At 32.8% G+C, this 14,466-nt stretch overlaps 1 protein-coding gene across 2 annotated transcripts in view; it reads left to right on the top strand.

The window, feature by feature from the left end:
- Nucleotides 1–14,466, top strand: part of ATRNL1 (attractin like 1) — a 454,480-nt gene that overhangs the window by 154,959 nt on the left and 285,055 nt on the right. The window contains exons 23-25 of one of the 2 annotated variants that reach the window (XM_070432203.1): nt 169–247; nt 1,989–2,012; nt 2,824–2,981. In XM_070432203.1, the coding sequence (XP_070288304.1) occupies nt 169–247; nt 1,989–2,012; nt 2,824–2,981 (261 nt within the window). The remainder of the gene's footprint in view (nt 1–168; nt 248–1,988; nt 2,013–2,823; nt 2,982–14,466) is intronic. The other variant, XM_070432204.1, reaches the window with a different exon arrangement.

Raw genomic sequence — 14,466 nt, 5'->3', positions numbered from 1 at the left:
CCACCTTTGACTCTGTCACCTAAAGGGTTGTAATTGGCATCTACACTTACTCAGTTGAATATTGTCAGAATGTATAGAATTTGAAAACAATAGACATAATTAAACACTGAACATATCTAGCTACTATAATTTGATTTTTTTTAACCTTAATATTTTCTTTTTTGGTAGTCTAACAAAAACTTGGATATTTCGATTAATGCCTCAAACAACTTTAATCTCAACATTACATGGTCAGTTGGTTCAACAGGTAAGAGAATTTTGTTGCCATGTATCTTTCATATCTGTTTCTGTGTGGAAGGTGTTCTAACATGACCTTTTACTATTAATTTAAATAATTGAAATTAAAATAATACTATATGCCTAATCACTGTGCTGTTTCAAGTAAAAATAATAAGTAGCATTAATAATAAATATTATTTGCTAACATTCCCCCTTATTCAATTAAAATTAGATAGGCAACAAATACTGTACATAACTTAATTTTTTTAAATGGCCCTGTCATGAATTGCTATGATTTTAATTAAGGCATATTACTGTTTTAATAACTAAAGAGACTGAGATTTCAATGATTTGATTCACTATTGAAACTATAAATTTAATTATTAACCTTATGTTGATATAAAACAATGAAATTCTTCTGTGAATGCTGATGAATTGACAACTTATCTGTTACTTTCAAATTTAGAAAACTATTCCCCTAATCCTTGTCAGCCTTGGTGCTGAGAGAGGGTTAAAAACAAAACCTGTAGGTAATATGTCTTCCAGCACAAACTTTATAATTAAATTGCTGACTTTTAAAAAATATATCTAAGTACAAATCTAGATGTTGGATTATGAAAAAGTATGCTAATTTTTTAATATATTTATATCTTAAGAAATTCTGTTGCATTTTATTTTCTATATCAAAGATATACTGTTGTATAAAAGTACTGGAAACTTCTTTTAAAAGAAAATATTGCATAGTTGACTTCTGAAAATTAGGTCATTATGCTATTTTAATATGTAAGATCATGGAAACATAGAATTCAAGAGTGATTAGATCTTTGGCATTCCAGAATCTATAATACATGTGTAACAAATGAGAAATTCAGGCAAACATATAGACATTTTGTTACATTAGTGCAAACATATAGTAAAATCTTGATACCATGAGTTTCAATAATTAATAATTTACGACTTGTACTGTTAATTTGAACTTTACTTCTGTACAGTAGACTAGCTCTACATGAGTGTTAATTTTGTCAATAAAAAGATAAATATATAGAACTCTGTAGTCACTATAGAACACTGATTTTATTGTGCAATAAATTACTTGTCACTTTCAGATTTCCAGAACCAAATGTCAGAAATTTTTATTTATCAGGTTGGAAGATGGAGATCAAGAAAATGCACATTTTTAAAAAAGATTTTTTAATTATTATTTTTTAATTTTTATTTTTTTAGAGAGTGGAAGGGAAAGGGAGAGAGAGAAACATCAATGTGAGAGCAAAACATTAATTGGCTGTCTCCTGTAACCGCCCCACCAGTGATCGAGCCCAAAACCTGGGCATGTGCCCTGACCTGGAACCGGCAACCTTTCCGTTCATGGGAAGATGCCCAACCAACTGAGCCCCACCTGCCAGGGTGTGAAAATTCTGCATTTTTTAAAAGTGTCCAAGACAATATGGCATAATGATAAGTAAGAAATATTCAGGTGTTCAGCATACTAATTGTAATTATTTTTACTTTTAGTTAAGTCGAGGGCTTGATAAGAGTGTTGGAAATGCTTTATTTTATCCGTGGCCTGTGTGGCTCCGTTAGTTAGAGTGTCATCCTGTGCACAGAAGGGTCATGAGTCTGATTCCTGGTCAGGGCTCATACCCAGATTGTGGGTTCCATCCCTGACAGGGTGCTTATGGGAGGCAACCAATCGATGTTTCTTGTGTATCTCTCTCACATCGATGTTTCTTTCTTTCTTTCTTTCTCTCCTCTCCTCTCTATCTCTCTAGAATCAATGAAAAACATATCCTCAGGTGAGGATTTAAAAAAATGCTTTATTTCATTTGATTAATTTTAGTAAATATTTATTGAATACCGAATATTTGTTTAACTGATTGAGCATTTAGCTCATATTTTAAATTATAGCCTTCTTCCAATTTACTTAAATTAGTGATGTTTCAGTTTGTGGTAAAACAAATAAATTGATTTTCCCTCATTTTTTAATTTAATTGAGACTTCTGAAATATGGCCTGATTTATTTTGAAATTTTCTGTGGAATAGTAAGTAGAAAGAACTCAGTGTCTGGAGCCATATGTACGTGAGTTGCAAAGAGGGACTTCCCTTTCAGTAGCTGTATACTTGAGACAAGTGCCTAGTGCAGTGATGGCGAACCTTTTGAGCTCGGCGTGTCAGCATTTTGAAAAACCCTAACTTAACTCTGGTGCCGTGTCACATATAGAAATTTTTTTGATATTTGCAACCATAGTAAAACAAAGATTTATATTTTTGGTATTTATTTTATATATTTAAATGCCATTTAACAAAGAAAAATCAACCAAAAAAATGAGTTCGCGTGTCAGAGGTTCACCATCACTGGCCCTAGTGCGTAACACCTAATCAGTGGTATGATTTTTGAAAATAACTTTATATTAAATCTGTTTTGTTATATTTATGGCAAATATTATTGTTTTTCTTTTGTCACTCCAGATTGTAAGCATGAATTTATTTTGATAAATATGTTCTTATAAGTATAGTTATAAAAAGAAGTCTCACATATTTTTAAGTTTATAAAGATCTGCTTTCTAATGTGAATTATTTAAATTTGTTTTGTTATTTACATTTTAGCTGGAACAATATCTGGGGAGGAGACCCCTATAGTTTCCAAGACTAATGTAAAGGAATACAGAGATAGTTTTTCCTATGAAAAATTTAACTTTAGAAGCAATCCTAACATTACATTCTATGTGTACATCAGCAACTTTTCCTGGCCTATTAAAATACAGGTAAGTGTTAAAATAGTATTCAGTCTAGTGACTATTGAGTATTTTCATTAGAAAAAGAATGTGGTTTCTTTCAAAGCGATGATATAGATGGGTTTCTATGTTTTGAACAATATAAGAAAAAGGCTACACAAATGTTTGTGATTAATATCTCTATAAAAAGTCCATAAAATAAGTTTGACTCAATCAAAGAATGTACTAATTTTTAATGAAATTATATTCTAAAAAAGCATCAAACTTGAAATAATGAGATTCTTCAGGTTTTCTGATTAATTGTATACTCTGAGGTTTAAATAAACTTTCTTTTCTTACAATCCCACTTGAAATTATTTGCTGTGTTTAGTAATCTCATTTTTGCTTTATTATACACTGAACATAATTTAAATCTTCACTAAAACTTAAGCATTAGCAGAACTTAACAGTTAGTTCTTTCAGACCCACTGCCTCTTATTGTTGATATCTTTATCTTCTGCTATCTATGTGTTGTATGGTTCATTTTTACTGTGTTCAGCAATAGACTGCTAGCAGCTTTAGATTTATTGCTAGGAAATATTTAGGATGCTTTATCTTGAAATGTTCATGGTTTGAGTTCTTAATTTATGCTTTTATGAGAGTAAAGTAAGTCTATACTTTGTAATGTTGGGATTTGTTCATTTATTCATTATTTTATGACTGATTTATTTGATTGAATTCAAATTAGTTTATTGAATAGCTCATATGTGCCAAGTCCTGCATTAGGTCTGTTTCAAAATCTTTTAAAAATTTACAGATTATTCCTTCTTTTATATTAATAAATGACAACTTATGATCTGTGACTACAAATGTTTGCATGTGTTATTTATATTAATTTGTGTTTTGTGAGAGGACCGAGTAATTTTTAAAAATCATGTTTCTTGGAAAAATCTTTCTCCTTATATTATGATTGAAGGCAACAAAAGGGTCCATCTGTAGAGCTTATTAAATAGTAAAGAAAACGGATGCAATTGTTATGTTTTTAATTGTTTCATGCCCTTTATTTCTTGGTTATCTAATTGTATTTTATTTTTAAGAACATTACATAGTTACTTTAGAATGCTTATGAATATTTAATGATTAGAAATTAACTTTCTAAATTGGAGTTTCTTTTGAGAACATCTAGTAATATGTTCTGGATGCCAAACTAAAATTTGTGTAATAAAGCTGAAATATTCCACTCTCTCAGAAAAATAAAATGTGGAAAATAACTATGATGGTCAAGAAAGGTAGAGCTCTACTTCTATTTTTTCATTAAAATTATTATGTTAGTCATGAGGAATATGTTTTACTAAGTAAGGTATAGGAGTGTGTGTGTTTGTTTATAGGATTATAATACACTTTCAGTTATTAAACATAAAATAGTAAAATTATTTCAGTTGAGATTTATTTATAATATAATTGAATTACATTGATTGATTTTGAATGTTTAGCCAGCCTTGCTATTCAGGTGTAAGTTCCACTTCATTATTTTGTATTATTTCTTTTTTTTAAAAAATATATATTTTATTGATTTTTTACAGGGAGGAAGGGAGAGGGATAGAGAGTTAGAAACATCGATGAGAGAGAAGCATCAACCAGCTGCCTCCTGCACACCCCCTACTGGGGATGTGCCCGCAACCAAGGTACATGCCCTTGACTGGAATTGAACCTGGGACCCCTCAGTCCCCAGGCCGACTCTCTATCCAGTGAGCCAAACCGGCTAGGGCTGTATTATTTCTTTTATATATTATTGGATTTGATTTGTTATATTTTTGTTACGAACTTTTATACCCAGGTTATTGAGGAATATTAGTCTGTACTTTTCTATTGTAATCTTGTTTGATTTGGTGTTATGGTACTGCTAGCCTTACCAAATGAATTGGGCAATAGTCCTTCCTCTATTTTTCTGAAAGAATTATGGTAGAATTGATATTATTTTTCTATAAATTTTCTTAAATTATTTTAGTGGTTATTTTATGGTTTATCATAGACATCTTAAATTTCTCATTGTCTACCTCCAAGTAATATTATGCCACTCATTTCTTGAACAGTTACCTTAAACCAGTATACTTTCATTTTTTTCCTTCTGGTCTTGTGCCATTGTTAATTTTACTGCTTCATATCGTATAAATATAAAATCCATGCTACACTTAATATTTTTGATATAGTCAATTTTACTGAAAGATATGACACATAAGAAATCATCTTCTATTTTACCTACATAGTTACTCTTTTTGTAAATCTAGATTTCTATCAAGTATCATTTTCTACTGCCTAATGGACATCTTTTAACAAGTTAGTGAAGATCTGCTGGCAATGACTTATATCAGCCTATATTTCTGAAAATTACTTTATTCCACTTTCATGGGGATTAAATAATTCTAAATTGTAGCTTTTTAATGTAATGGGTCTTTTTCCTCTTTATGCATTAAAAAGTTTTGTTCTCTTTATTATTGGTTTTGGCCAGTATGATTATGATGTGTGTAGGTGTGGTTTTCTTCATGTTTTTTCTTTGGTGTGGGTTTTATTGAACTTCATAAATTCATAAAATTATTTCAACCAAATTTGGAAAACTTGTGGCTATTATGTCTCAAAATTTTATCCCACTCCTCTCTTTTTAGAAATTCCAACTGTATGTATATTAGACTACATGAAATTGTTCCTTGGCTTGCTAATGCTCTATTCTTATTTTTTAACTAGTAGCCTTGTGCACGAATCCGTGCACCAGTAGGTTGCTGCAGCCCTCCAGTAGCTCTCCACCTGCTGCCCCACCCTCCTGTAGCTCCCTCTGCAACCCCTAGTAGCTTGTTGCCCTGCCCTCTCCTGTAGCTCTCCCCACCCGCTTGTAGCCAGTAGGTCACTGCCACCCTCCTGTAGCTCTCCGCCCACTGTCCCGCCCTCCTGTAGCTCCCCCACCTCCTTTTCCCCTCCCTCCTTCATAGCTTGCTGCCCTGCCCCCTCTTGTAGCCCTCCACAGCCGGCTTGTACCTTGCTGGCCCACCCTCCTGCTGATCGGTGATCTGGTCTTGATGCACTTGGTCGTTACGCCTCAGGGTGTAATGGCTAATTAGCATATTCCTCTCTCATTATATAGGATTCATGATTTTTTTCTGGGTTTCATTTTGCATACTTTTTATATATCTTCAAGTTCATTAAGCTTTTCTTTTATAGTGTTTAATCTGATATTAATCCCATGCAGTGTATTTTTCAACTCAAGCATTATATTTTTATCTTTAGAGTTTTGACTAGTTTTTTTGAAAATGTCTTCCACATTTCTACTTAATATGCTTCATCTTTATTCTGCCTTCTTAAACATATAGATTACAATTACCATAACTCTTAACGTCCTTGTCTATAAATTCTGTCATTTGTGTAGTTTTGTGTTTCTTTCTATTTAATTTTGCTCCTCCTTATGGCTCATATTTTGATTGGATGCCCAACATTCTGAATTTAACCATTTTGGGTGCTAGATATTCACCAATATTGATGTTTTAGCTTCGTTATGGGATGGAGTTAATTTACTTGCAAAAATTTTGAACTTTTCAAAGCTTATTTCTATACTTTGTTATGGAGGAACAAAACAGCATTTAGTCTAGGGGTGATCACTTCACTCCTAGGCACTGCCTTCTTGGTGCTCTACTCTGTGACACTTGAATTACAAGATTTCGCACTCAGACTGGTGGGATCATAAACTGTTCCCAGCTTCATGTGCATTTTGAGAATTTTTCTCTCTGCTCCTTTCAGATTATTGTTTCCCCAGCCTTGGACAGTTCCTTCACCAGTAAGTAGTATTCACCTGAAGGCTCAAGGGACCCTTAGCAAAGCTCTGGAGCCCTCTGGGGAGTTCTCTCATCTCCAGTAGACCACCCCTAAACGTTAGCTGCCTAGCCCACCACATTCTCAGCTTCATCTCTTCTTATTGGGAAGTTCCTGAAATGCACCTGGGCTTACTGTCCTTTTGATGCAGCCTCAAAATCACAGTGATGCCCTAGCCGGTTTGGCTCACTGGATAGAGTGTCAGCCTGGGGACTGAAGCGTCCCAGATGCGATTCCGGTCAAGGGCATGTACCTTGGTTGCAGGCACATCCCCAGTAGGGGGGGTGCAGGAGGCAGCTGATCGATTGATTCTTCTCCCTCATCGATGTTTCTCTCTATCCCTCTCCCTTCCTCTCTGTAAAAAATCAATAAAATATATATTTTTAAAAATCACAGTGATCACCCTGCCGGCATGGTTCAGAGGTTGAGCGTTGACCTATGAACCAGGAGGTCACCATTCTATTCCTGGTCAGGGCACATGCCTGGGTTGTAGGCTCGATCCCCAGTGGGGGGCATGCAGGAGGCAGCCAATTGATGATTCTCTCTCATCATTGATGTTTCTGTCTCTCTCTCCCTCTCCCTTCCTCTTTGAAATCAATAAAAAATATATTAAACAAACAAACAAAACAGACACCATAATGACCTGTGGCATTGAAAGGCTCACCTCCTTTGTTTCCACTCAGGAATAATTGCCCTGCACTGCTTGATTTCCAGGGAAGGAAAACAAGTGTTTCAGATATTTTGTCTTACTTACTAGTTGTTTAAATATGAAGATAAATCCATTCACTGGTACTCCATTTTGTGAAGAGATAGAAATCTTATGTAATTTTGAGTCCAAATAGTAAATAGAACAAACTAGTGCAGCAATTGAAGGGACAGTTACTGTAAATGTGGTTTTATGTTTACTTCCAAATTGTTTTATTTAGTAGCTTAGATTTATGTTTCCAGGCACTTTTCAGATAAATGGTACTTAGGTTGCAGACATAGTTCTATATATTTTAGATTTCATAATGACATTCTATTACAGATTCCAACGAGCTGCAACTTACGTGAAATCTTACAATCCATAGATGAAACTGTTCATAAATATTTAGGAACTACACTATGTGGAAGCAGTTATCTTAAAAAGTGGCTGAAATAAAACAGTAAAAAAACTTAATTCCGACTGAAAAATTTCCATCATACCATTGAGATACCAAGAATACTCTGTTCAAGAATAAATATCACTGTTTCTCCCCACAAAGTTTTCAGTGAGTTTCCAACAAGTGAGAACATTGTTTGTGATAAAAATTAACATTTAAATTTTATGACCATTTTTACTTAATTTACTTTAATGTTTGCTTCAGTAGAGTCGCTGCACAGGGAGAGACCTTTGTGTGTATAGCCTTTCAACTTGTAAATTAATTCTTTTTAAAATATGCTGTAGCATAAAATGTGTGAATATTTAAATATTTAGTTATTTATTTACGGAAAAAATCTGTGTATCATATCCTTTTTGCAAGCAAAACATTACACACAGATTTTACTTCAATTAATATCAGTAGTATTTTCATACTGAAAATTTCCCATCACTATTCTTTTGAGCACCTTTGGTTGTAGTGTTTCTCTGTATACTTGAGACTGAAGAGATCAATTTAAAAAGTATCACATAAATAAGGAGAAGTTTTTGCTGATATATGAGAAAGTAGAAAAGTATTTCATTTGTCTTGATCCAATTTCAGTCTAATGTTACTGTTGAGATGAAACATTCTAGCATGATAATAGGTCTTTGTAAATTTCAACAAATAATGAGCAAAATGAAAAATTATAGTAATGGTATCTTCTGTATTTCATCAGTCAAATGCTAATCTAAACTAGTGCTTCTTGCAGAAATGTTAGAAATTGAACATTTATATAAATTTTTGGCTACACTTTCAAGCAGACGTAAAGTTTCAATCATACACAGGTCATTTTTCTAGATCTAGAGGATAAAACAGTATACAAAGTAGCCTTTGTCCTCACATAGCTCACGAAATGTACCATCAGCAGTTTTTCCTTTGTAGATAAAGAAATTCAACTTTAAATGAGCTTTAAAGTAAAACAAGGGACATTCCAGGCTTAGAAATCAGAGCGAGAAAAGGTGTCTTTTGCAACTTTAAGATCTCAGCACCCCCTCTTCTGATCATATTACCTAAAATGTCATCCCTTTATAGTCCTTATACCGAGTTATACAAATAATTACTGAATTGTTAGTGTAATTGTTCTGTCTCTGTGTCTAGTTTCTGTTTCACATGTTGACCCCAGTCTACTTTAGTCAGTTTTATTGCATCCTAATTTAGTGTTTCTTCTATAGAGTTCAGGGATATACTTTGGTTTTGTTTCCTTCATAAAATGTTCTGAGCCATTCACTTTGGCGGAGATGCGTGTGAATGGTATTTAAGAATTGGAGGTGCTCGGTGATATATCCAGCGCTGTGACTGTTACTGAGGTGATGGTAAAGTAGGAAAGCTTCTAGGAGAAAGTTCTATGGAAGCAAGATTTTGAAGGATGAACAGGAGTTCAGCAAAGGGACATGATGCCTGAGCGGGAATTCTAGACAAGATGGGTTTTTCAAAGTCACAAAGACTTTTCATCAGAGATTAATGTTTCTGAAGTTATCTTATATTCACCTCACATTTATATTTCCTGATTAATGTAATTACTATAGTAGTTAAGTAATTGATAACATTGATTAGCAGTATCAAACACTACTTCTCAAAATTATGCCAACCTAGTTTTCATAATAAAAAAGGCCTGGGGTGGGGCACGAACTGGGTGGAGGGCTGGAATGGGGGAAAAGGGAGGGGATATCTGTTATACTCTCAACAATAAAGACTACAAAATAATTGAAGCTTAAAAGAAAAGAAAAAAGTATGTTTTAACATATAAAATACTCAAACTTACAACAATTTGGTGAATTTTTGGGGAAAATTACACAGGGATATCTTTATCGGCACATTTGTATTGTAACTCTTTTCAAACAATATGCATAAGATAAAACTTCCTCTTGCTTCAATACCTACTTATCTAGTAGCTAACCACCTTATTTTGTGCTCAAATGGCTCATCATTTGTGTTCAAATTGCCAGCACACTTGTGATGAAAATTTGCAGACATCAGCAGCATTAGAATTCTGTTCTTTTTCTACTTTGTTCTGTATTAAATTAAACCACGATTAGTATGGGGATATCACCTGTCTAATACAGAAGTCAAAATTGCAAATTGAAGAATGATTCCTAGCATTATTCTGATTAAAAAAAATCAAACCTAAATTATGATCAGCTTTCAAATAGACCTAATAGTGAGTTACCAAATCCCAGTTACTCAGAAACAGTAATTTCGATACAAACTAATTTAATTTAGATAGTGATGTATAAGTGTTAATGCACAGCCATTACTGTAGAATGCAAAGTACTTAAGCTCTATGCAGTCTTTCTGTTTTAAAGTTATTAGCATTGCAGTTCAAATATAAGATTGATTATGATAGGTAACAAATGTTCTAGAGATTAAGCGAAAGAAGGTATATCATATCAAGTTTACACTATAATGTCAGAGATGAGTAATAAAAACAGAGACCATATTGCTGACAAAGCTGAAAATATTTACAGAATATTTACAGGCCCTTAACAGAAAGGTTTGTTAACTCATTGTTTTTAATATTACTGCTATAATAATTACTACTATAATATTATTACTATAATAAATTACTAATGTCATTTATTATAAGCAATACATTGTGAGAATTAGATACGATGACTTATGTGTAAAATGGGTTTCTAAGAAAATGACTTATAACGCATCTATTCAGTCTTTCCATTTGTAAAATGAATCTAAGTACTAAAGAAGTTCTCTCAGTAGCAAGTTTTTAAGTCATGAATTTCCCTTCTAAATCCAATTGAACTCTATAACAAAAATTAAGGAATTCTTGTTCAATATTCATATAACCGCATAGATATTTGACATCATTATAAACTTTGATTGTATAAACTTCTAATGATTTTTATATAACATCGAGCAAACACTTTTATTTCTATATAATATTCATTATCATTTTTAATACTAAAATAATTTTAACCAGGTTCTGCAACTCCTTTGCATATTGTTGGAAATTTGGAGTTTTTAAAGAATAATGTAGCAATAAATATTGCATGCTTTCACGTATGTGTCATATATATAAAAATGAGATACCACTACATATCTACTGTGGTGGCTAATAATAAAAAGAATGAAAATACCACGTACTGGTGAGGATTTGGAATAACTGGAAATCACATACATCATTAGTGACAATGTAAAATGGTACAGTGACTTTGAAAACAATATTGTTTATTTTATAAAATGTATTCCACATTTACCATATGACCGATAGCTCCAGTCCTAGTTTTTTTTTTACACAAGAGAAATGAAAACAGACTGCAGAAAAAGTCTTAATCACAAACATTTATAACTCTATTACTCTTGAAACTCCCCAACTGGAAACAATTCATAAATATATCAATTGGAGCACGAATAAGCAAATTATGCTCTATACATTCTATGTGAAACTACTCAACAATAAAAATAAATGAAATATTTATACAAAGTAGTGACATGGACAAATCTTTAAAATACTATGTTCAGTGGCACCGCCTGTGTGGCTCAGTGGTTGAGTGTAGACCTATGAATCAGGAGGTCACGATTTGCTTCCAGGTCAGGGCACATGCCCGGGTTGTGGGCTCAATCCTCAGTTGCGGGCGTGCAGGAGGCAGCCAATCCATGATTCTCTCTTATCATTGATGTTTCTCTCTCTCTCTCTCTCTCTCTCTCTCTCTCTCTCTCTCTCTCTCTCTCCTTCTCCCTTCCTTGTTGATATCAATAAAAATATATTTAAAGAAACAAAATAAAAGACTATGCTAAATGAAAGCAATCAAACATTAAATGTTACATACCCTATGATTCCTTTATATGAAATTGTATAAAAAATAAAGACTTATCGTGATAAAAAGGAGATAGACGTTTTAGGGTCTCCATTGCAGAGGCAAAGGACATTTACCATGTGGTTTTAATTAAGTAACTTTGTAAAAGTTGCCAAAATTCAATAAATTATGTATTAAAATGGAATTTAATTGTTTATATTATACCTCAATGAAGATATTATTAGCCTGTAATTGTGAGTGTATTTCAAATGTTATGATCTTTCCAAATATGAAATATTTGAGTATTTATGTCACTACCTCTAAGAAATGGCAACATTTCAAGAGAGAAAATCTCTTATTTCAATTGCATTCATCTCAGATTTCCCATATGATGCACTTGCTTGAAATCCAAAATTAAAATGGTATCCATGAAAGTTATACTACAAATTAAGCAATCCTCTCAACTTTAAAAGTATTTAATACTCATTTAAAAAATTAACAGACCAAAGCTGTACCTTCACGTAATGTCATAATCTCTAAAGAGCCAATTTTAAATATGAATGCATGATTTATTTTATTTGAGTCATTTCCTAGGAGGTTAACTGCAAGATAAAGTAAACAATATAAATCAATAGAGACATTAAAATTCTTAAAGTAAAACCCATTGAAACCAAAATAAAATTAAAGTTTGTATAAATTCTTCATAGTGAATCAAGGTAAAATAATAAATAGTAATAATTTTAAGTTTTGTGTATGTGTGAATATAGGTAAAAAATAGATTGGAGACTGAGCAGCAAGTATATATTCCCTTAAGCTCATCGTTTGTAAACCTGACTTTCATGTTACCATAATTGACGATTTCTCTTTTTCTCCCATTTTCCCAAACATCCTCTTAAACCAAAACTTTAACTCTTTATATTTACAACCTGTATTGCAAATCATAAGATTCTAAAAAATGGTTTTATAAGCAAAAATAGAGTATAGATTTCTATCTAAGCCATTACTCTTATTGGTATATGTTATTGATTTATGAATTAAAACTTGAGACTCTTCAGGAAACCTCATAAATATGCTAATACTATAATGAAGAACAGGTAGCATTACACATGCAAATTTTTATGCTGTCATTTTAAAGGATCTATTTTTTTTTAGCATTTATAAATATTTTTTAAAAATATATTTTTATTGATTTCAGAGAGGAAGGGAGAGAGAGAGAGAGAGAGAGAGAGAGAGAGAGAAACATCAATGATGAGAGAGAATCATTGATCGGCTGCCTCCTGCACGCCCCCTACTGGGGATTGAGCCCGCAACCCAGGCATGTGCCCTTGACTGGAATCGAACCTGGGACCCTTCAGTCTGCAGGCTGATGCTCTATCCACTGAGCAAAACCAGCTAGGGCTATAAATGTTTTTTGAAAAATGTTAAACAATATCCTTTAACTTCAACCAAAATGATTTTGAAAAAAATATATCTTTTAACTTCAAGTAATATCTTTAACTTCAAGTAGTATACAAGTAGATATAAAGTTTTACGTATTTTAACTGACATAATCTTGATATAAAAGTAATTCTTATTTTCTTGTACAGCTTGACCTTTAGTTAAAATGAAACTGTTTTAAGACTTTCTATTTAGAAATTTGAGATATATATCTCCAGAAGTTACTGCAATTTATTTACTAAACACTTATAAGTCAAAATTCTAGGTTCTTTGCTAGTAGCTAGGAAGGTATAGCTGAATATTGTAATGCCCAACTTCAAATATCTTGAAGTCAAATGGAGAGAAAAGAAAGGTAAGCTAATTATCACAGTACACTGTGATACTCAGTACACAGGTCTTAAGAGAGTGTAGAACATAAGAATTAGAGTTCGTAATGCATTGATTTCCACGTTAGCTCTACTGCGTATTGCCGGTGTAACCTGTAAACCTTTATTTCCTCATCTATAAAATGGATTTAATGGCATTACCTATTTTATGTGATAATTCTGATGCCAAAATAAATTAGAAATATGAAAAGCACTTAGCCCAGGGCCTGGGCAATAGTCACTTAGTTGGGTTTTTGTTTTTGTTTTAGTAGTACTGTTGTGGAAGTATGGGGTACGGGCGACAGTAGTACAATCGAGGCCACCAAAGAGACAGGGTCTAGGGTAGAACTGCCAGGCAGTCAATCATTGGAACAGTTCCAGTAAGGAACAGAGGTTGATAAAGGATGGCAAATATTGGAAACTACTAATACTGTTATCTGATCAGACTAATGTCAATGCCCTGGGTAGAGAAAGAAGCAGGGGCCATATTTTGTAAGTTGGAGTCCAAGCTAAACGTGATGGAAAACACCAAGGAAATTTAAGCAGGGGAATGGAGTGTGAAGCGGGGAATTACAGAAAATTCTTACAGTTTTAAAGAGAATTCTTTGTTAGCTGGGTGGAGAGTGACCAGATGTTATGAAATTGAAGTCAAGGAGACCAGTTAAGTTTTTGCATTGAACCAGGAGGGAAAGTTGTAAGTTCCATTACTAAGGCATTTATTTGCTCTAAAAATAATTAAATCCACTAAATTTTCATAGACAGTACTCAAGGATTTATAATCATTGTAATATTTATACAGAATTGGCTAGTATGTTTATTCTTCATGTTTACATTCAGAAATAGGTTTTATTCTATCTATTAAATATTATAATTTTCTATTTCACTCCATTTTTGAAATATTACTTTATTAGGAATGATACATATTGTATCAATTAGTAGTATGTTATTATCTGTAGGAAGTTCA

The sequence above is a fragment of the Myotis yumanensis genome, unplaced genomic scaffold (assembly GCF_028538775.1).
Source record: "Myotis yumanensis isolate MYYU_CA2020_CCGP unplaced genomic scaffold, mMyoYum1.0.hap1 SCAF_13, whole genome shotgun sequence".
Classification (NCBI taxonomy): domain Eukaryota; kingdom Metazoa; phylum Chordata; class Mammalia; order Chiroptera; family Vespertilionidae; genus Myotis; species Myotis yumanensis.
This window is presented reverse-complemented; position numbering and strand designations above follow the sequence as displayed.